Source organism: Pyrgilauda ruficollis, unplaced genomic scaffold (assembly GCF_017590135.1).
Source record: "Pyrgilauda ruficollis isolate IOZ18807 unplaced genomic scaffold, ASM1759013v1 scaffold2, whole genome shotgun sequence".
Classification (NCBI taxonomy): domain Eukaryota; kingdom Metazoa; phylum Chordata; class Aves; order Passeriformes; family Passeridae; genus Pyrgilauda; species Pyrgilauda ruficollis.
The window spans coordinates 7,808,068-7,830,254 of record NW_024519206.1 but is presented as its reverse complement, the minus strand read 5'-3'; the positions used below and the strand labels follow the sequence as shown (position 1 = coordinate 7,830,254).

General features: G+C 37.0%; 1 protein-coding gene across 1 annotated transcript in view; it reads left to right on the top strand.

The window, feature by feature from the left end:
- The window catches only part of CRPPA (CDP-L-ribitol pyrophosphorylase A), a 107,306-nt gene extending 86,392 nt beyond the window's left edge, over positions 1 to 20,914 (top strand). The window contains exon 10 of the mRNA XM_041466752.1: positions 18,462 to 20,914. Coding sequence (XP_041322686.1) covers positions 18,462 to 18,566 — 105 coding nt within the window. The 3' untranslated portion in view covers positions 18,567 to 20,914. The remainder of the gene's footprint in view (positions 1 to 18,461) is intronic.
- The last annotated feature ends 1,273 nt before the right edge of the window (positions 20,915 to 22,187 follow it).

Sequence of the window (22,187 nt, the reverse complement as noted above, 5' to 3'; positions counted from 1 at the left end):
CAGGGTTTGCCTTTAGAACAGATTTTTTAAAAATGCCCCTCTTCCACACAAGAATTTTTCTCTGCTAGATGAGATTTTCTAATACGAAGTTCTCTATGGAATCCTATAAAGAGAAAATAATTTCTTTATTATGGATTATTTGATTATTACATCCAGCTATGATATCTAAATAAATTGTAGGTTAGGCTCCTGATCTGAATCACTGTATGAAAGGAGAGGTTCATTTATATCTTTGAAGGGGCATGAGGGGAACAAGCTTCCTGATTTAGTCATCCACTTTATTGCAGGTAATGTTAGACAGAGTAAGTCAGACAACTTAATATAGAGAGTTCTAATAGATTTTAGGTTTAGTGATTCTGTGTTTTAGCAGTTTGGTTGTTCTAAGAGCAGAGTATATCAGAAGAATAGTGTCAAACATGTCAACTACTTGACTTGCAGGTATCCTTGGATTTTGAAAGTTGTACTTCTGAACTCACACACCCTTTTTCTGTCCAAGATCTCTTGAAAATCATGAAGTCTTTCTGTGAATCTGTGTCTAATTCTGACATATTTTTGGATTCTCTCATCTGATGTAGTAGTGAATTTTACTATGTTAAGAGCTGTTCTCCTGCTGCCTAGTTTTGTAATTCTGACTTTCTTGTGGATTATGTCAATCTGGTTGTCCAAATTTAAAGAAAGTTTTTGTAGCTACATCCCTCTTTCATCCCTATAAGCACTCAGAACTGTTTATGTTATACAGAAGGACATTTTAAAAACACTCTGACCCAAAATGTTTTTAATCAAGCCAGATTTTTCACCTTTTTTACATTGCCTTTGGAATCTGATTCCTGCTTTTACTTTTATTTATGTAATGGAATTCTATAGTTTGCTCATTTAAGCTTCACAATAGTGTTCTAACTTCTGGTTTTCATTCTTTACTTTTCATGTGATGTCTGAAGCCACAGCTGAAAAGCAGAATTTACCAAAGAGAGAAAACAATAGACAGGTAGCAGAAGTGGTGAACAGAATGTACTTTGGGTGAACACATTGTTCATGCTGATTTCTACTTCTGATGGCTCGCATTTGAAGATGTAGTTGAATTTTTTTTTATAGTACAAAAAGAAATATGCATTTTACATGTTTTACCAAGAATAATTTAAACTATATCTGAGATACAGATAATTGTCAATAATGCTTTGTCTTAAAGCCAATAAGATTTAGAATTCCACATTAAGTGCACTGTGGATATATTTGTGACAAATGAGCAATTCATATCAGACACGTTCACACCTTTCCAAGAAAGATGCTGTTCTTGGGATGCCACCAGAACCATGCAATGCACTGGCCAGAAGCCATCCTCAGTTATTGCACCTGAAGTACATGGTGTTTGTTACATGTGATACCCAAAAGCACATATCTACCCACTGTAAGGCTGGGGAGTTTGTTATTGCCGAGAGCCTCTGCTGGGACCTGGTTTCATCCAATTAAATAAATGAAACCAAGTCTTGATGATCTGTTGATGTGAATCTTGGATGTGTCTCTCTACATAAGGTGGGACTGGCAACATGGGCAGTAGCTAACTAATCTATTCTGGTATTTTGTGATGCTTTTTATGTTTGTGCAGTTCTTTCAAGAGAAGGAACTGATTCCAAAATTATCTTTAGAAGATTCCACAAGTTACAAACCTTAAATATGGTTGCAAGTGACACAGCAGTCTGAATTACTTGACTTAAATACAAGGATTCATGGACTGTCTTTTTTAATAACTGCATGCAATTAAGCTTCTTGAATTTTGACTGTTTGGTCATGAATGAGCACTATTTTTATATCTGAACTTTAAGAAACTATTATTTTCAGATTCTAAGTTACCAAATCAGACCATATTAGTGCATGAGCTGTAAACAGTGGGTGCAGGCAGAATCTCACAATCATGCAATACTCCTGGTTTGTAATGCTGCTTATCAGACTTCTCTAGTTCTTTTCATCTGAACTGTATTTCTCTGCCTAACACTTTTAAGAAATTGAAAAGTAACTGATAGCAATTGCTTTTATAAACAGCTTCAGTCTTCTTGATAAAATTAATATCCTGGAGCTGGTGTGCAATGACATCATTCAAAAATCAGTCTATTTCTTGTTTCCTTATTTTGATGTTTATTTTCCATTTTATATCAGTAATATAATCCAGGCATTTCAGTCCAAAACAGTGCTTCTTGGGTGGTACAACTCAATAGGTATTTAGTTCCATGCCTTATAAATCTACTAGAGGCAAATTATAATTGTCTTGAAATACAATGCTTGTCATAACTTATTACAGTTTATGTATTATCTATTGTGTAAATACAGTATTGGTTCCTTTAAGCACATACCAAAGTCAAAGCAGAATATAACATCACAGTGGCCAACACAAGGACACAGAGAATTGTCTGGGGTCCATGGCAGCTTTCTCAGAACATTATCAATTAAGCACAATTAAGGATTGCTTCTACTTACCGATTTGGCTTTAGAGATCCTGGTATTTACTGACTGCAGAATATTAATTTGGTTGCCATATATTTAAATATTAGAAAAGAAAATGTTTCACTTAAAGAGTGGTCAGGCATTGGAATAAGTTGCCCAGGGAAATGGTGGAGTTACACTCTCTGGAGAGGTGTCTGGATGTGGCACTTGGGGGATATGGCCTAGGGGTGATTCTGGTGGTGCTGGGCTGATGGCTGGGCTTGCTGGTCTTGAAGGTCTCTTCCAACTTTGATGATTCTGTGATTTATTTACTTAATATGATGGTAGTTGCAGAAACAAGGATTCATATACAATGCTTTTAAAATTGATTACTTCCCTAAATGCATCCTAGTGAGGTGGAAAGAATCTAGAAATGCTTAGGGAAAGATGATTTTTGGCATATTTACAGTTTATAAATAGCTCTGAATTTTAAAATATGTTTTTTTCTGACATTTAGGTTGATATTTAGAGATTTCCTTATTAATCATTTTAAATGTCATTACAAAATTATAATGCCTCTAACTGATATTGCTGCCATTTTGTACAACACCATTTTTTAAGTTTCTTTGAACAAATTAATTCTAGTGTATATTCATAAAGCTTTGAGATTGGTCATGAAGAATACATAAAAATTAAAACTGACATTTCAAATTTCCATCCTAGTATTAGAATCCTATAAAAGTATATTGAAAAAATTAAAAGGAAGAATAAGTCAGATAATTTACTTTTAATAAGAATAATACTCTTGGCATATATATGAATTGCAACTATAAAAGATTTCAGTAGTGAGTTTGGACTTGATAATTCTCTCTATAAAAGTGGGACCTGTGTCTTGAAAGTGTAGATTATGGAACTCATTGCTTGTATTGTCCAGGATATTGGTAAGAGAGCAAATATTTAAAAAAAAAAATCAGGGAAGTGGAAGACAGGAAGTTTTTTCTACTACATGTTTCTATAGCATTGTCTATAATATTGTCTAGTTTATATACTGTAAAAATGTGTGCTGCACAGTGTTATAAGAAGAGTAAATCACTGAGGCATGGACACAAGAATATTTTTTTAGGTGAAGATTAGTCTAAACAGTTCAGGAAATCCTTTCTGCTAGTGTCTGATCTGGTTATAGGAAAGGGTATACAGAAAGCAGTGGGTAATAATCAAAATGCAGTAACTTAGAAACGATTTTTAAGTCCCGTCTTTGGACTGGAACAAGTCCACAAACAGCCTCAAGCAAAAGACAGCCTGTGTTTTCCTAATGAACCTTGAAAGGAATATGTTGCTGTTAGATTTGTTTGACTGGGAGAATGGAATCTCATTTTGATAATATAAAAGGTGTTAAGCAGCAAAAGTTAAAGTTCTTACCAGGTAAGTTTCAAGTAAGTAATGGAAAGATAACCTCAGCAGTTACTGTGGAGGGGACATTTTGACTGAGGACAAGTTGGAGTGTCAAGAGAAGAGGCTGTGGCATGTCTGTACTGCTGCAGACATAATTCTGCTGACTGAATAGGCAGCAGATTTATGGAAGCAGAGCAAGCAGGGTAAAAGCTGAGGCCAAGAGTGGGCACAAGGGAATACAGTTTGTTGAAGACAAAAGAGATATTGAATAAAGAGAGGATTTAGTGGAAATGGAGTCAGAGCTTACTTCTTTTGTCTGGAGGAAATTTTTAAAGCATGTCCATGAAAAGCCAAACCACACATTTATCTAATCAATACAGGCTGAGGAGATGAACAATGTGAAATCAGTGCCCATGTAAAAGGATACATGCACTTCTAAATGCAGCTGTGAATTTGGAAGCAAATACTGAAGCTGGAAGGAAAAAAAATAAGTGAGTCAAGAGAAAAAAGTAAAAGTTGTGCTTTCTAGTTGGAACTAGCACCTAAATTATTTGAACAGCAGAAGTGGTTTTTAATTCTGGATAAGGCTTAAACAGAGCTACATTCCTTTCCTTTTTTATCAAACAAATCTATGACATAATAACTCTGCAGGCTCTCATAACTGAGCTCACATGGTGAGTGCTGGGATTCATATCTCTGCCATCCAGTGTTCTCACTTGAGTAACTGGCCTTTTCATGAGTATTGTTTCCTTGGTAACTGTGGATACCAAGACCAGAACTCCACAAAATTAAGCTACTACATTTCCCTTAAACATAAATGTTGTTATTGTTATGCAGTTTCTATGAAAACAGAGTACTGACTTTTTAAAATCAGTTTAAAATTCCTGAGCAGTATTACATCCAGGATCTCTAATGGTTAGATGCTATCAAGATTCTTGCTATGAGAGTGGAGGCTAATTAGTGTTCTGTTTGCTTTCATTTTTGACTATATTCAGAGAATAATCCAACAATTTTGTTAAACCGTCTAAATTATTCTTCAGTTTGTTTAAATATTGTTCAAAATTAGCATATTTTAAAATATTTTAGACATTTTGCGAGTGAATTATACAAGTCTCATGACTACCATGATTCTCTGGCAACAGTAACTTAGACGAATATTCCGTTTTTATAGGGAAAGGTGAAAATCAAAACCATTTCACATGCAGGCAGTCTACAAGACAGTCTACAATATCACCTCTTCTATCTTATTATTTTGGAAAAATGGCGGTCCATTTTCTTATGAAAAATACTAATGCCATCCATCACCATGAAAATAACATTGGTCACTTGTTCAGTCCATGGATTTCAGTTAGCTTTGGATGACCCACATTTTAAAGTGAGGACTGAGTGGCGTGAGAAACTCTTACACATCATGTTTAATCATGCCCATGGAGACTTCTGTAGATAGTTTCTCACATGCCTAGTACAGAAGGTACTACGGGGAACCAAACTTGCCTGTGCAGCCAGTCACAGACATATTTTAAGTTGCAAGTAGGCACAAGATGGCTTTAGGGTTTTTGAAAGGAAACTTTGGGAACAGTTTAATTGGAAGTGTTAAAGGTCTCTTAGTCTCTTCTGTTATGCAACTCAAGATACAACATACCTGAAGAATAGACTTAACACTGAATGCTAATCTCATGAAAAAAGATGTGTTCATAGCTAATAAAATATTTAATATGCCTTATTTTTAATAAAATATCTTAATTAAAGGGTAAAATTAATCAATCTTCTAAAACAGGACTCTCCTTTTTTATTCTTTTTTTTTATTCTATTTCTTACTGTTTCTTTTTAAAACTTTAAAACAGCCTTTCTTCTAAAAGCACTGTTTTTTGTTATTTTACAAATTTTATCACTTGGATATATTTTCATTTTGAGTGCTTTTGTTTGTATATAGACAGGCTATTGTGTTACGTGATTTGGGCTGATACTTGTTGGCAAAAAGAGAGAGAAGTCTGTCTTGGCAAACTCTGATTTCAATGTAAAAGAACATCTGTGAGCTCTATCTTTGTGGTGTAGCTGGACCCTCATAGCCTAAGAGAAAACTAGAATCTAAAAGTAAGCACATCTGTCCCCTTACAGCTATAAGGATTATACATTTTGAGTTGAAGGATAAGGATTTACTGGTGAGCCCTGAGGAATGCTACTAGCTGCTTTATCTGTTTGCCATGGTTTTTCTGCAAGGCAACTTAAGTGCTCTTTTCTGCCTTCCTGTCACTGGGCTTCACTCAAGGGTTTTTTTTGGAAACTGGCTATTTACCCTCCAGCTATGCCATGGTTTAATCAGTAGCTAGTGGCAGGAGAGTTTTCCATTTGATTTAATAGTGGAGGGATGATCAGGTGGGGGTGAGACTCAGAACAGCCATCACAGCAGGAGCATTAAGGTTGGAGAAGGTCTCCAAAATCATTGATAGATACCACAGTGCCCATTAAATTATATTGCAAAGTGCCACATCTACTAATTTTTTGTATACTTCCAAGGATGGTGACTCTTCCACTTCCCTGAATAGCCGGTTCCAGTGCTTAACTATTGTTAAAAATTTTTTCCTGATTTCCAACCTGAACCTCCCCTGATGCAACTTGAGGCCATTTCCTCTTTGTCCTGTTACTGGTTGCCTGGGAGAAGAGTCTGACCCAACTTGGCTACATCCTCCTCTCAGGGAACTGTAGAGAGTAAATGACTTTACTTCCATACACACTTCCATGGGAAGATACAGCATTGGGTGTTTGCAATTCCTCTTGGCTACCCAGTGAAAACAGAGCACTTTACCACAGTGGTTTCCTAGTGTGTTTTTATACTTCCCTGCCCCGTCTGTTGGATTAGGTGCAGACTGTTCATTGCTGCTTTCTGAACCTCTGTTCACACCAGATTTTAAGACTCACCCTTCCTCTAGGATTAATCATTCAAAATTCATATGCTCCCACCATTGCTTAGCTGAAAACTTTAAGTAAAGGACAGATGCTGTATTTGCACTGACTTTAGACTATGGACTAAGGATGACAAAGAAATAAAGAAGACAGAAACTGAGAGTTTGGATCAACATTTTCAGAAGTTATTATTTCCTTGTGCCTTCTGAGGAGGGATTCATTCAGTTCATGTCCTAGAGTGCTGGTCAGATAAACTGTCCAGTCTTAAGTGAGTAGGTAAACACTGTGTAGGTAAAATACCTCAAAGAAAACAATAGAGTACAAATGCACTTTCTCCATTCGCAGCAGTTTTGAGTGTATTTGAGCATACCTGTACTTAGAGGTACTTTGCTCATGGAATTATTCATGCTTGCAAGAAATTTAAGTTCCTTTTCTGCTTATTACATTCACTGTGTTAAGACTGCTTTGGAGCTGGAACAAGTTTGTGTTTTGTGCAAAAGAATGTTGAGAACAATCAGAATTACTGCAAAATTGATGTGTTAAAACCTAATATTGGTGTGAGAGACAAAGGGAATAAATCTTATTACTAAATTCTGTTGTAACTTGTTTTACCCCTGCTGACTCCTCTCCTCTTACTCTTCAAGGAGAGATGTCACCTCATGTCCTTGCAACCTTTTGTCTCATTTCTGGATGCTTTTTCATCAGCCTGTGTTGGTTTCTTTCATTGTTGTTGGGCTTTTTTTGTTTGAGTTTTTTTCATTTATTTTGCATTCTTTTGTTAAATGTAAACTAGCTTGGCCTTACATGAAAGTCTTGAATTGCAAGGAATTTCTATTTTTGCATTCCAGTAGGGTGTAGAGCCTCAGTTATAGAGAGGAAAAGACAGAGATGGACATAAACTATGCCTTAACATCATAGGCATGCGGTCAGAGAAATAGAAACTGAGCGATAAGATGAAAGCTGTAGGATGGACATTCAGGTGTGATTCAAAGATGTTTTTATATTTCAGTGTGTAACTTATACACAAAGTTTTTATGATTCATTCTGCAATCAGTCCCTCCTCACAGAATGATGAGATGATGCAACTTGAGAGCTACTTTGTATGCAACTAGCTAGATTCAATTAAGAGTATCAAATTAGGGAAATCTGTGATATCAAACGATTAACAATGAGCTTCTGAACAGCCACTCCCTCTCACTGTGTCTTGCTACCCAAAACACTGACATTTGAGTCACTTTAAAGCTGATTTTGAAATTTTGAGAGAACAGTTTAAAACCAATTGCATATTAGATCTCCTGTAGTAAAATAGAGTTTAAAGTTGAAATTCAGTCTCTGCAACTGCAAAGTAACCAGGCTTGTAATACTGTCATTGCTTTGGTTTGTATTTCTGTAACCAAGATTGGAATGTGGCCTTTACCCCACTGAACTGATTTTATCGTCCTAAAAGTTTGGAAGCCACAAGGCTGGATGTGAACAATAGCCCAGCACATGTCTACGCATACTTTGTCCCTCAGTATCTCTTGGGTTTTGTTTACTTCTTTCCCCAAAGAAGAACTTTTGTTGTTGTTTTTTAGAAGGCCATATGGTTTTTCCTCTGAGCCATCTCAAATAAAATATCTGTAATCGAAAGGAATGTTTCCAATCAATTAGTTACTGCAGCCATATGCTTGTATTTCACATTATTCACAGTCTGTAGGAGTTGTATAATAAAGATTTTAATGACTGAATGGACACATGCCTCTTCTTATTTTGGAGATCTGGATGTCTATTATGCTTAATATTACATATAAAGTTAGCACTTATAGAAGGGAAGAAAAATGTGCTTTAAACTGGAAGAAAGGAAAATGCTCACATTTCCTCTGCATTGATTTTTAGCATCCCCCCAGGAGAGTCAATGCATCACTCATTCTTTCCAAAAACCTTACAATTTTGTTAGTCACTAATTAAAAGTTGTCCAGTCTTTTTATGTAACACTGCTAGTCACAATCACAAATTGTATGTCACAAAGGATATGAAACATATACAATGTGTTGCAGCACATTTGTATATTATGTAACACTGCTAGTCACAATCACAAATTGTATGTCACAAAGTATATGAAACTGTTGCAGCACATTTGTATACCAAGTTCTGTAATCTCTGATAGTCAAAGCATTTCATGTCTTATACAACGTTATCAGCTTAGATGTTTGTGAATTACTGTGTTCATTTTTTTCTTGAAAAGTGACAAAACCAATCTATGTTGTCAATGCAATATGGTATAGAAAGGAAAAACCTTTAATAGTGAAATATACTGTGTTGAATATAACCTAAATATGTACTTTTTGGTTGTGCTATAAATTTATTGAAGAAGTTCTGTATTGTTTCCTCTGTTCCCATTAGCTAGATGTTGGAATTTTTTTGTAATTTATTTTTTTCTTTTGTAATACAGTTCCACTGATGACCCCAGATCTCACTGGGTAGAAATGTCCTTTGTGCTTCTTTGAAGATTTTTTAAAAATTATTGATTTCACCTGCAGTATATGACACAGTTTACCTGTCAGACAGAGCCTCTGACATGGATATAATCTCACCTGATCTTTAGCAGTGGGGTTTTTTTTAATATTTTCAGGGTTGAGATAGTTGTCTATTAAAACTTTTAACTCTGTGATTTTTCCTCTTCCCCCTTCTGACTTGCTCCCCTACCACTTCTCTCTGTCTTTTCTACAATCTCATTTTTGCCTTCCTTCTCACTGCCAGCTAGGGCTAAAACAACAGTCATCAAGTGAAACAGAGCTTGAAAGTGCTGCATTTCTCTGTTTGTAATAGGAGAAACCCAGCTAAACTGTGCTGAACTGCCTTTGCTCTGCTACTAGCTTCACGTGTCAAATGCAGTCATACGGATCCGTAGCTGCTCCGTCTTTGCTTGGTGTCTGGAGAAGTGCAGTGGTCTGTAAATGATTTGTGTGATCAGGGTGTTATGTTTTGCAGGAGGCCAGCACCTGTTAACTCATTTTTTCTGTGGTGGGTCTGCTCTGTATTTCTGGCTAACTGCAAAACTTAACGCTGCAACCCATCGAAGTATTGATAATCAAGACTCGCGCAGTGGACAGGACGGCAGAGAACCCACGACACAAACACTCTGAGGGGAATGCTGCTATAAGTTCTTCACAAGGGGAAGTGCAGGAGCAGGCACTGATCTCTTCTCTCTGGTGACAAGTGACAGGACCAAAGGAAATGGCATGAAGCTGTGTCGGGGAGGTTTAGGTTGGATATCAGGAAAAGGTTCAGAGGATGGTTGGGAACTTGGAACAGGCTCCTCATTGAAGTGGTCACAGCACCAAGCCTGGCAGAGTTCAAGAAGTGTTTGAAAAATGTTCTCAGGCCCATTGAGTAATTTTTGGGGCTGCAGGCCCAGGAATTGAGACTTCAGTGATCCTTGTGGGTCCCTTTCAGATGAAGATATTCTATGATTCTATATGCTGATGCTGTGGGGAAGGCTTAAATCCCACTTACACTTGAATTTGTTAGTGCTATCAGATTGATCCACAGCTTTCTGAAAACAGAGGAATGACTTGCTACAGCTTCAGTCGACTTCAGACAAATCTTAGGATTTCAGCAGGTCGCAGAGTGCAGATTTGTCAGAGCAGAAAGCAAAGTTCCTGTGCCTCTGGAGCATTTCAGCTTTCCTGTACTGATGACAAGAACAATTTTTTCCTTCTGCTTAAAAACCCTGATGGTGTTTTTTGCAAGGTTATCAGAGTGGCACCTCACAGAGCCTGTAGGTAGCACAGCAACATATACTAACATGAATACATTTCATACCGTAGAATTACTAGGTAACATACTGTATTAAGAGACCACTTTAAGAAACCTCAAACACATAATATAGTTTTGCAGACAACCACATCTGTTAAATGGTCTATTTCTGCCAGTACTTTTGTACCAGTCCCATGCAGCTGGCAGAACTGGCTGCTAGCTCTAGAATTAGATAGTTTTTGGAGCAACTTAGAGGGCAAGGTGATTCACAGGCATTGTGCTGTCACTGCTGGCACACTCACTCTTGTGAAGAGCTTCAATCAGATAGTGGCTAAGTGCTGAATGAAAACTCTTGCCTAAGCTGCAGTGATTGAATGTACTGAAAGTGTTCTTCATAACAAGCTCTTCACAGAATTTTTTTGGTCCAGGAACTTTTATTGATCATTTGGCATGATCACGCAAACAGTGTTTTTTACAGGGGGGGAGAAAGATTTGGAGAACTGAAGGAGGGAACTGACCCCTGGTCACCTACATGCTGTAGAACATGTAGATAATGGAGCTGTTTTAAACCTGCTGATCTAGGGTGAATCTGTCTATTCTTATCATACTAGAGAAAGGAATCCTATTTGAGTTTTTGTTTGTTTGTTTATTTTTTTGTGCTGTTTTGTTGGACTTTTTTAAAAAAAGAGAGTAATGTTTACCTTCAGGTTTAAATCTGTGAATCTTACATGAAAAGATAAAAGCAAAAGCACCAGAGACTTAATTCTCACAGACTCCAGAAGATGTAAATATTTGTTTGTTCTCAGTAGATTCACACAGTCATTTTAAATTTTGATGGCTATCCATTTTCTTTGTATAAACTATAAGAAGCATGGCTGATCAAAAGTGTGTGAGAGAGTTATAGTACAGTTTCATGTATTTATGCACAATTTATCCAGATTTGGCTTGATTATCATAAATGTATGCCCACTGACCTGCAGGGAATTAGATCTATCAGGCTTCACTAATTAAGTGGTCTGCTAAGCTACATAAGCACAGTGACAGCTTGGTTCTTCCAGTGCCACTCACTTTTTTCAGTCCTCATTGCATCCTCAGTATATGGATTTCAAAATTATTTCTATTTTGAGGAGTATCCACTAATGAAAAATTGATTGCATTTTCTTAGTTCAGCAAAGAAGGCTGTGTATACAGACGTTCAATTATGAATGTGCTCAAGTAATTTTGAACCCAGCTGCCTAGCTGAACTCAAGTGCTACCTTAATTACTTATGTATTACTTGAAAGAAAACCTAAAAATATTCAGAGAAATACTTTCCTTATCTTTTAGAATGATCTGCATAGCTATCTTCTTATTGAGATAAAGTGTTGCATTGATATCATGTATGAGATGACACTTATCAATAGATCCTTTGGCACATGGATTAAAAATGTGATGTGGAAGCATTTTAAGAAGAAAGGAGACCTCAGATTAATTTGTACTGTTACAGAAATGGAGGTTGCTTTAATGTGTAGATGCATGCCAGTACATATCTTCAGGGGGAAAAAATGCTTCTTTGTGAATCTATGGATGAATTCCTCATGGTGTGATTAAACAACAAACCATGTTAGATCATTGATTTCTGGTAGTGGAAGAACCTCAGTCCCTCTTCAGAATAACTGTTTCAATTGAAAGTATTAATTGAAGAAGAAACTTTCAAGTGTTGAGGTTTTGGAGGTTAGATTCTCCACTTAGTTTCTTAGAGCAAATAAAACACTCAGTATGTGATGCCAGGCGAGTTTTGGAGGGATCTGGTATAGCCTTAGTATAAATTGCAGCATTCTGTGAGTTTTAAAGTAGCAGCAGCTCCTCTTGTACTGCCACCATAGTCCCTTTTAAGATGCTTGCCAGAACAGAGACTCTTTCAGCACTGTTCTCTTCTGCCTATGTCTCCTGGTGTACCTGCTGTGCACCCATATCCACACTGTGAAAAAGAGCAGTGGGCACGAGTTCCTTCTGTTGGCTCCAGCCTTTTCCCTAAGGTAGCAAGAATGTGCATTGCAGCACAGTTATTGTCTTGTAGTGTGGTTCATCCCTCTCTCCTTCTCTGTTTTAGTGGGAAAGGTGTCTACAGAGTAGTTAGGTTTTATTTTTTTAATGACCGTGCTTATGTGGTAGCAACATGGAATTTGTGCCTCAGTCTGGGGGGCAGTATGGGATTGTGGCTCTATGTATTCTTGATGCATCTGGTAGGGACAGAAAGGCTCAAATGTCACTTCCCAGTGGTATGTAGGCTGTATCCATACTGGTAAGAAAAACAGGCCAGGGGTGGTTCTCTTGTCCTAGGGCTAAAGGGCACAGCATGCCTCATCTCCATATGGCTACATTCTTGCTTCCCAAAAGAGGGTGGCCTCATTCAGCCTGTCACTTGGGAGCATTCCTTGGCCTGTGCTGTCCCCTGAACCGTGCCCAGCCATTGTCTGGAAACATGTTAGCTGTTGGGAGCCAAAACTGTGCCAGGGAGCAGGCTTACAATGGAACAGCAAGGGCAGGAGCATGCCAGCATGCCTGCACATACTCCAGCCCTCTTTTTATTCCTGGTACAAACATAACCATGTTAATACTGATATTGCCTAAGTTTAGTACTGTCTTTAAATCCTGTTTTCAGGATTTCTGTCAGCGATATAATCAGGACTATACAATTCTGCTAATTTTAAAAAACTTTATTTAATGGAATGTGAAATAATATTAGAGCAAGACAGAGTGCAAATAATGGAACACAGCAGTTTTATTCTTTTGGCAGTACAAGACAGAGGTGATTCCTGCAGAGGCTTTCTTTTTTTGAGCTGAAAAGGGTAGGTCAAGGGTAGGTTTTTCAAACTAATCTTAAACTGAACTAGTACACATGTAAATTGAAATGCCTATATGTGAAGTTTCAGTTTGGGGAAAAAAAAGTAAATCCTAAACAGATTGAAGCAAGGAAATGAATTGTAAGGGAAATGTCAGTAAGTATTCAGATATCCTCACATTTGCACATTTGTGAAATATCAGATTACATATTCCAAACACAACTTTAACTCTGTCCCTGTAGCCATTCCCAGTCTTAATCTGCAGACCAGAGAACCCCTACAGTCAGAAAGTCTACATCAAATAAATTCTGAGTATGAGTTACAGCCATCACACAATATGGTTACACTGGAATATTTTTACTATTTAATAACAAAGTAGATATTTTATTTTGGAATCAAAGTGCTGTTATGTGGATTTATGGTTTATAACATTGGCAGTGTTTCTGAATACTTTCTTTTCCAAAGTACATAAACATAAAGTGGTAAAAGTTTTGGGTTTAGCTTATAAATGTAGTTAATAAATTTCTATTTATTAACAGCCAAGAAATGTTTGGGGAAGGTTGCTTTTTCTTCCTACAGGAGAATAATTTAAATCAACTGGATGAAATGAATAAACAGCGAATATCACAATGGTTTGGGGGGAGTTCGTGGCACACCAGTTGATCACGTGGAACTTCAGTTATTAATCCATTAAAGTCATTACTGCCTCAAGTCTTCTTCAAAGGTTACAGTCTTTTTTAAGGATTTCTTTAATGAGGGACAGAACTATTCCTGTTTGCTCAGTCCAGTGTGTGCAGGGCTGTGCACTCACTGCCTGGCGTGCCGAAGGGTGTTCTGTGCCTGGGACTTGTGGTGCTGAGCAGTGGGTGGGCAGGAACGAGCGAGAGCTCTTGGGGCTGCAGGAGGATTTGTATTGATCCTCCTGCTCTGATATCCTGGGTTTTATCGTGGCTACAATACAGGCAAACACGTCAGGCAATTAAACATGTGAGGACATGGTTCTGCTTGATTATTTGACTTCCTGCAGCTAATAATGATATTTTTGAAAGATTTAGTGCTATGCCATTGAATATAAAAGAAGTTTGGAGGCCTGTATGTGCAATGGAGTTAGGTGTGGTAGATTAAGTTTGTCCTGGCATCCTTATTGAAGCTTCCCTATAGGCACTATCAGCTGTAATCAGCATTGTTGCCAGAAATAACATTGTAGTGTCAAAACCATGAGTGTTTTAAGGGTATAGTCAGGGAACTTGAAATGTTCACTTGTTGGTTTAGCTTTAAATTAATAAAGACCCAGAGGATTATTTTCCTTTCCTGGGTTGTTGTTGAATCCTGTCATTTTATTTCTTTTTAAATTTCTTTAGAAAATCTTCTGGTGTTCCAATTATGTTGGAAAGAACTGCTTACAGGGAAAGTGGTGGCCTAAAATAAAATAAAGTCCTAGCAGGATTTTGAAACGAGAAAGAATACCTAAAATATAGTTTAGCTGTTTCATTAGTCATTGAACAATATGTTACCTTTCAGTAGCTAAAATTTTTGCTAAAAATACTTTTTCTGCTTTTTTTGTTTGTTTGTTTAGTTGGTTTTTTGGTTTTTTTTTGGGGTGGGTGGTTGTGATAATAACTAGAAATGATCAACAAAAGTTTTAAGTTATGCCCAGACAGTGACCATCAGATCCTACAATAATGATTCTTATCATAACAGTGAGTCTTGATTCTCAGAAGAATACAGGATAGACAAATTGAAATTCCTGGAGGAGTCCAGTTCAACGTGTTACTTACTACCTCCTTCTAGTGAGACTGTGGCTGTGAGAGTAAAGCAAGTTAAAGTCAGCACATACTTCATTTCTATGGCACTGATTTCTCCTGCACACAGAGGCTGGCTCCTTGGGCCCAGGTGCTGGACATTCTTCAGTGAATGGGTGACCCTGAGATCAGAATGGGATAATGTTATTGGGAAGGACCATTAGCACAAATCTAAAATTAATAATTCCTATGATAAATACTTTAAAGGATTGCCTTATTGAAATCCTCGGTATATACTTCATGAGGTAGTTAAACCATCAACTGGAACTGTATTTAGAATAATATATTTTCTATTACATTTGTTATCCTAAATGAGATTATATATATTCCCTTAAAAAACCCCACTTCTGGTTATTTCCAAAAACAGACTTAGAGTGACCAATCCTACACAGGGGCAAATAGGTTTCCTGAAGAGTTATAATGATAGTATTAATAATCGGATTATTAGAAGTGAAGTAACTGTAAAGCTTGCAGTTCTAATTTGTGCTGCTTACTTACTATGTTTCTGGTTTTGAACCAATTTCAATTCAGCAGTCACTTCCAGTGATTTTTAGACCACTTCTGCATGCAGGTTTCTGTACACATTACTCTGCCACATTGCCTGCCTTCCAAATATTACTCATAATTTTTTGCATGTCTTTCCTTCAGAACATGGAAATTAGCACTAAAGCCTTAGATTTAGCTTTAGAAAAGGCTTTTTTCAGTCTAAAGGAATCTTATGGTGTCACTTTCAATCTCTCCTGTGAAAGTTAAATTTCTTTCTCTTGTTTCCTTTTATGTTCAGAAACTTGAATAATTTATTACTGCAAAGGAATGTGTACTGAATCCAGTAACCAACAGAGGATGTGGAAAGATTTATTGGGAGAAACATTAAGAGCATTCTGGGCCAGGTGTATTTTATTTCTTTTTGTGAAATGGAAAAAAAAAAATTCTATACACCTCCAGCCAACTTCAGATATGGCTGGAAGCCCATTTGGAAGACAGTGCGTGTAATTGTGAAGTGCTTCTTGAGATAAACTGAACAAAAAGTGATGAAGGGCACAAGGAGATTTGGCATTGCTGAATAGCAAGAACTGCGTTGCTGGATTTTGAAAGCAGCTGCAGCGTTTGCCATCTGAGTGGGTGTGCGCATGACTTCCGCTCTCCTTGTGCTTCATCCAGCTCTTTATACCCATGGGAAATGGGGGAGTGAGCGCCCTGCTGAACCAGGGCATGAAGTCTGAGTTTGCCTTTGCACCCTTGGCCCATGACAAAAGGTTCTGAAGGAGCAGGACCTCAGCAGACTTCTGCACTCCTTGTTTAACTGAAAAGGCGTCACTCAAGCAAGGCACACATCATGAACATTTTTATTCTACCAGTTTTTAGAACTCTAAAAAATAACTTTATTGTATATTGGAATATATAACATGAATTTGTGAGGAGTGTAATCTTTTGCAAGGTTACAAATTGTGATTTACTTATTTCATATTTAGGACAAAATTCTAGGCAAATACAAAAATAATTTTTTCAGGAATTATAAAAACATCAGTTATAAACTAGCTATTTCTAATTCAATCCATTTACCTCACTGGCATGTTTAATTTCATTTACATAAGTAAAAAAGTTAATAAGAGCATTATCATAGAATCATAGAAAATTTTGGATTCAAAGAGTCCTTGAGAGCTTAATTGCCTATTCAAACCTCCATGCAGTAAGCGGGGACATTTTCAACTAGATCAGGTGGCTCAGAGCCCTGACCAACCTGACCTTGAATGTCTCGAGGGATGGGGCATCCACCACCTCTCTAAGAAAACTGTTCTGTTGTTTTACCTGCCCATGATAAAAACTTTCTTCTCTATATCTAGTCTGAATTGACTCTATTTTAGTTTAAACCATATTCCTTGTCCTGTAAAAGGTCTCACCCCGTCTTTCTTGTAGGCTCTCTTCAAGTGCTGAAAGGCTTCAATAAGGTCACCCCAGGGCCTTCCCTTCAAGCAGAACAATCCCAACCCTTTTAGCTCTTATTCATAGGAGAGATGCTCCAGCCCTCTCATAATTTTTTGTAGCTCTCCTCTGGACCTATTTCCACACTGAGAATGTTCCTTGGACACCTTTTCCCTTTCAGTTTTTTCTTCAACTGCAACTTCTTAGTCTCCAGTTCCCCTCTGTGCTAGCTGAATAGGCAGGTCCCTTCAGCAGTTACCTTATTTATTAAAAAGCAAGTTTTGATATTGTATTTTTGTATAAGTTGTGGAAACGGTTTGTTCTTTGTCCATTAGTCCAAATTTCTTAAGTGTTCTCTACAAATTCTTCCTTTGTGCAGTATCTTAGAAAAAGAGGTGAAAAGATGTGGAATTCAACTGCTCCATTGTCCTTCCCAGGCAGGAAGGTCTATCTGTACCATATTTTGCATGAATGTGAGTCTTATGGTATAGGACTCTCATGATGAGTTTCCTTGATCTGATCCATTAATCTCTTCCAAGGACCTATACTAGTCCTTACCTGTTGCTTCCATCATGGAATGAATGGATGGATAAAACCTATTGTTTTATCCATCATGACTATGGAGAACAGCTCTTGATATCTCTTTGTAGATTCCCCCTACCCTGGAGTTTTGCAGACCTTTCTTTTTCTCTGTTGCTTCACAGAAATTGTTCTCTCCTATTTCTAGCTCCAGGGATTTCTCCATGCCTGACTACACCTATTGCTATTTTCCCAGAGCACAAATGGAAATCTTACTGGTAGCAAAAGGCCAACTGTTTGTAGTCCATACAATTAAGAAAACTTGGTTATTAGACAAAAGAATCTTTCAAATGTGAGCTGGAGTGCTCAATTAGAAACAGAATCAATGTCTCATTTTATTGCTGTTTCCTGTTGGTTTCTATACTTGCTTATCAAAACCAGACTACTTTTTGAAGTTATTTGATACAAAAATCAGCCTAAACCATTGGAATCCCAGTGCTTAAATGCCTTTGTGAATTCAAGTAGTTGGAAGACTACAGATTGGACTCAGTAGGTGCTTAAAATTGCAGGTCTTTAACTATGCCAGTCAATTAAATCCTGTATTTTGTTCCATGTTTTCAACCCCAAAATTTTTACTGCCTTTTAGATTTTAAAATTCAGTTAGGAAGCCAGTGACAGAATCAAGTTTTTGGTGGTCTTTGAGTAGATGGAATTCTAGCAGTTTTGCATCAAGGAGATTGGAGAAAATGGTTATTACCATGAAATTGCGCTTCCTTAAAATAAAAGTTTTAGAAGTTCTTCTTCTAGTAAAGAGCTTTGTTTCTTCTGCAATCATATGGTAATTTGGCATAATTGAAAATTGATTTTAAATATTTACTTTTTCCACTTTTGTAAAAATATTGTTTTCCCTACTCCCTAATTTTTCCTTTTCTTTTTTTTCCAGGACCCTTTGCTGCTTCAGGAGACAGTAAATTCTGCTGCTGCTCTTATCATGGCATTGATAAAGGACAGAAACCCAGAGCTTATTGGCCAGCTGTTGGTAGCATAAGACCATAAATCATGTGTAGCTTTTGGAAATGTTAGTTTTCATGATCTGTCCACCAAAGGTCTTAAATAATTTTATTCTTTGTTGAAAACTCTGGATTTATGCCATTTATTATTACGATCATTTAATAGGATATTTTTGATATTTAAAATACAAGTCTAATATTATGTATAAAGTGTAATAGGAAATACAAGTAATTCTGAGATACACTGGGTATATAGTGTGAGGAATGATACTGAAATGTTTTTCAAGGTACTGATCATTTTAAAGGTGCACAGAGGACACCAAACCATTCATACAGAATTGTCTTTAACTATGTGTGTGTGTTGTACTCCAGGACTGCATGACTTAAGTTTTATTTCAGATCAATTAATCCTAAAGCACCGCTCATCTATTTTACGTGAAATTATTTAAAAATTGCTGCTGTAACACCTACTAGTGAATGTAGAGTTCCTTACAGAGTGTAGCTTTCCTGCCATAAAGAGAAATGCATATTGCAGGAAGCGTTGGAAAGGTCAGGTACCTGTTCTCTGTGGAATGAAGGTAAACTCAAATCAAAGAAAAGATACACAGGGGTACAACGAGGTGCTAACCCCCGTTTTCCAGATGTGGTATGCTCTGGCTCCGTGGTGCTACACTTCTTCCAGTGCCCATGTGCCATTGTTCAGAGCTCCTGTAGCTCACCTGAAATAGGAGGAGTCTGTGAACTCATGTATAAGAACACAATTCTCATCTCTTGCTGGTTAGCAGATGCATGTGGTAAATAGCAGCAAGGAGAACAAGCATTATGAATTCATAGGTACTCTGCATTGGTAGTCAAGTGCAGACCATTGGGGCAGGAAGATGAAATGGTGAATGGTTATTATGTGGAGTGTCTCCAGGTATCCCAGCCACTAAGAGCAATACAAGCAGCGTCCCTGAAACATATGTCTTTCCCTATGCATCAGACCCAGGAATTTTCTCTCTCCTGCAATTTGTGAAGGGGCTAGGTTAGTGTCTTACATACCTGATATGGCTGGAATAAGGTCTTGGAGAAGTATCCCCATGAAAAGTGTCCAGTGAATCCCTGATTCAGTCTATCGCTGTCAGTTCAGTAAGTTTCCCGCTAAAAACAGCATCCCTCCCCTTATTCCCACCATGTTCCACTCCCTCTGGTGCTCAGACAAAACTTAGGATAACAAGCTCCCTGCTTGTTCCCTTTCCCCTCACATGACTATTTATATCTCTGGTTTAAATCCCTTTTAGAAGCTGATCTTGGTCCTAAACTTCCTTCATTGCAAAATAAAATAAAGAGATATCAGACGGTTCCAAAGCAGACATTTTCTTCCACACACAAGTCATGCAAAGATAACTAACAAAGTTCTTGTGCAGCATCTGCTTTCTTCTTTGCTTCTTTCTTCTCTCTGCTTTGATTAATAATTTGTCCTTTTCTGACATTGTACAACATAAGCATTCACATTAGCTCTGTGTATGACTATACAATAGGCATATTTTATTCATACATATATTCATGTCTGTTCATATGCAGAGCACACAAATAAATGAAGAACTAAAGAATTTATTACTGGTATTCATAATTTAACAGGACAGCTCTCACAAATAAGTTTTCTGAATGTGCTTTTACATTAATAAATTTGATGAAGGAATTTGTCCCACAGGCTTTTAAAAGACATGATGAAAGACGTCTCTTTGACTGTATTTTGTTATTCTTGTTTGCTTGAAGACTAAAATGCAATCTGTGATGTGTTTTCCACAGATAATAAGGTGAATTTAGAAAACTCTTCATGTTTTCTATCCACTCTAATTTATACACTGTGATACTGCATTAACATTGGTTTTTGTGCAACATCATTTGCTTAAACAGAACTTTTATTTTTTAGGGTTGTTTTACTTACCTCATTCTCCTAAGAGGATTTCAATCCAATTAAAAATGATACCGCAATGAAGTGCTGTAATAAAAAAAAATATATTATAGTTGTTTATGGATTTATTTTGAAAAGAGAAGAGACAATGCACAAGAAAAAGTAGGTTTTGGGTCAGTCATCCAATATTCTTAGTACTAATCCTAAATGGAAGATAATAAGCTTTATTAATGTACTGTTAATCATTGCATTATGGCTTTTTAATCTTTAGCAATCTTTTAAAATAATCTACAAACACTGAAAAGTCCATTTTGCTGGAAGCAAATACACCAACAACAGAACTACTAAAACAGATCACAAAATACTAAAACTGCAGTAAAAAAAGAAAAGAAACTAGACTGTGATTAATGCTATTGTGTATCCAAACCAAATTTAAATGGTTTTTGGGTGATTGTTAGTACTTACAATGGGAATAAAGATATAAAATGAAATTAAGAAACTGGCTGATTGTTTTTTGTCTGTGCATAGCTTCTCACAAATAGCAGTATACATGAGAAACTTGGCAGCCTTTTGTACACACATGCTGTTTTGAATTTAACTAGTGAATCAGTCACCACCCATATTGCTTTGAACATTTGGACAGAGATAACAGAAAGTAAATAGAAGCTCAGACTCTGCCAGCCTTGCTTACCTTACTCCTTAAGCACTCTAATTAGTATTCCTTGGGTAGTGTTCATCAGAAAAGAGAATGCAGAATGTGGCCCAAGAAAAGCTTTTCAAAAATGCAAAGTTGAGTGAATTAGATTTGTATGGTGAAACTAACCCACTTCATGCAAAATCTGAAATCTGTATTGCTTTGTCTTCAATCAGTTAGGTAGAATATTTTCTACTCAGTCTTTTTTTTGTTTAGCTTTTCGGACAACCTAGGTTGAAAAAAAAAAAGGCTTGATGGTCCTCTGAAGAAGAAAGAAATGAAAAGGATAGAAGATGGTGACATTATAAACAAAAAAACCTCAACACCCCAAAACTCTCCCAAAAAACAAAGAGAAAGAAAGTGAGATGTTACCTATTACAATAAGTGGCATAATAGAGTCAACTTTGGTTGAGCTCATCTTAATAATTAATGTAGACTGCCAAACAAAAGTTTTTTGGATCCCATGGAGCCTTTGATGTATTCAAATTTGTATTTCTATATGACACCAAAGTCTCATCATCTCCACAGTGCTGTTCTATGTGCCATCCAAAGAGAGGCTTCCAAAGACATCAAGTTTCCAATTACTTGGCAATTTCTGAAGATATAGCAACTTTTCCTGTCTGTAGGTCATTCCACCAGAGAAGGGTTGCTCTGTTCTCCCTGCCTCAGACACTTGCCAATTCTCACTGATTTTTGTTTAGCTTTTATTTCTGAAGAAGAGCACATTTACTTTGAGACCTGCAAAAGTTTTTTTTATATTGTATCTCCTTCCTCTTTATCCATAACTTTGATCTGAAAAATTCTAGTTCATCTTATCAACCATCCACCAATATGCAGACAATCCCTTCATTGCTGTTGAGGAAGGTTTGGGAGTTCAAGAATAAGCTTATGTTAACAGTGTTCCTGTAGGCCAGAGTTTGGAGCAAGATTGTTCCTGCCAGACTCAATCCAATTTTGCACCTGATTTTGGATAATTTGTAAAGGCACAAAGTTTGATGACTAATGCCCTACTCTGGATGCCTACAGTGAGATAGGCACTGTGAAAATGTGTTCACTGTTTCAAAGGCA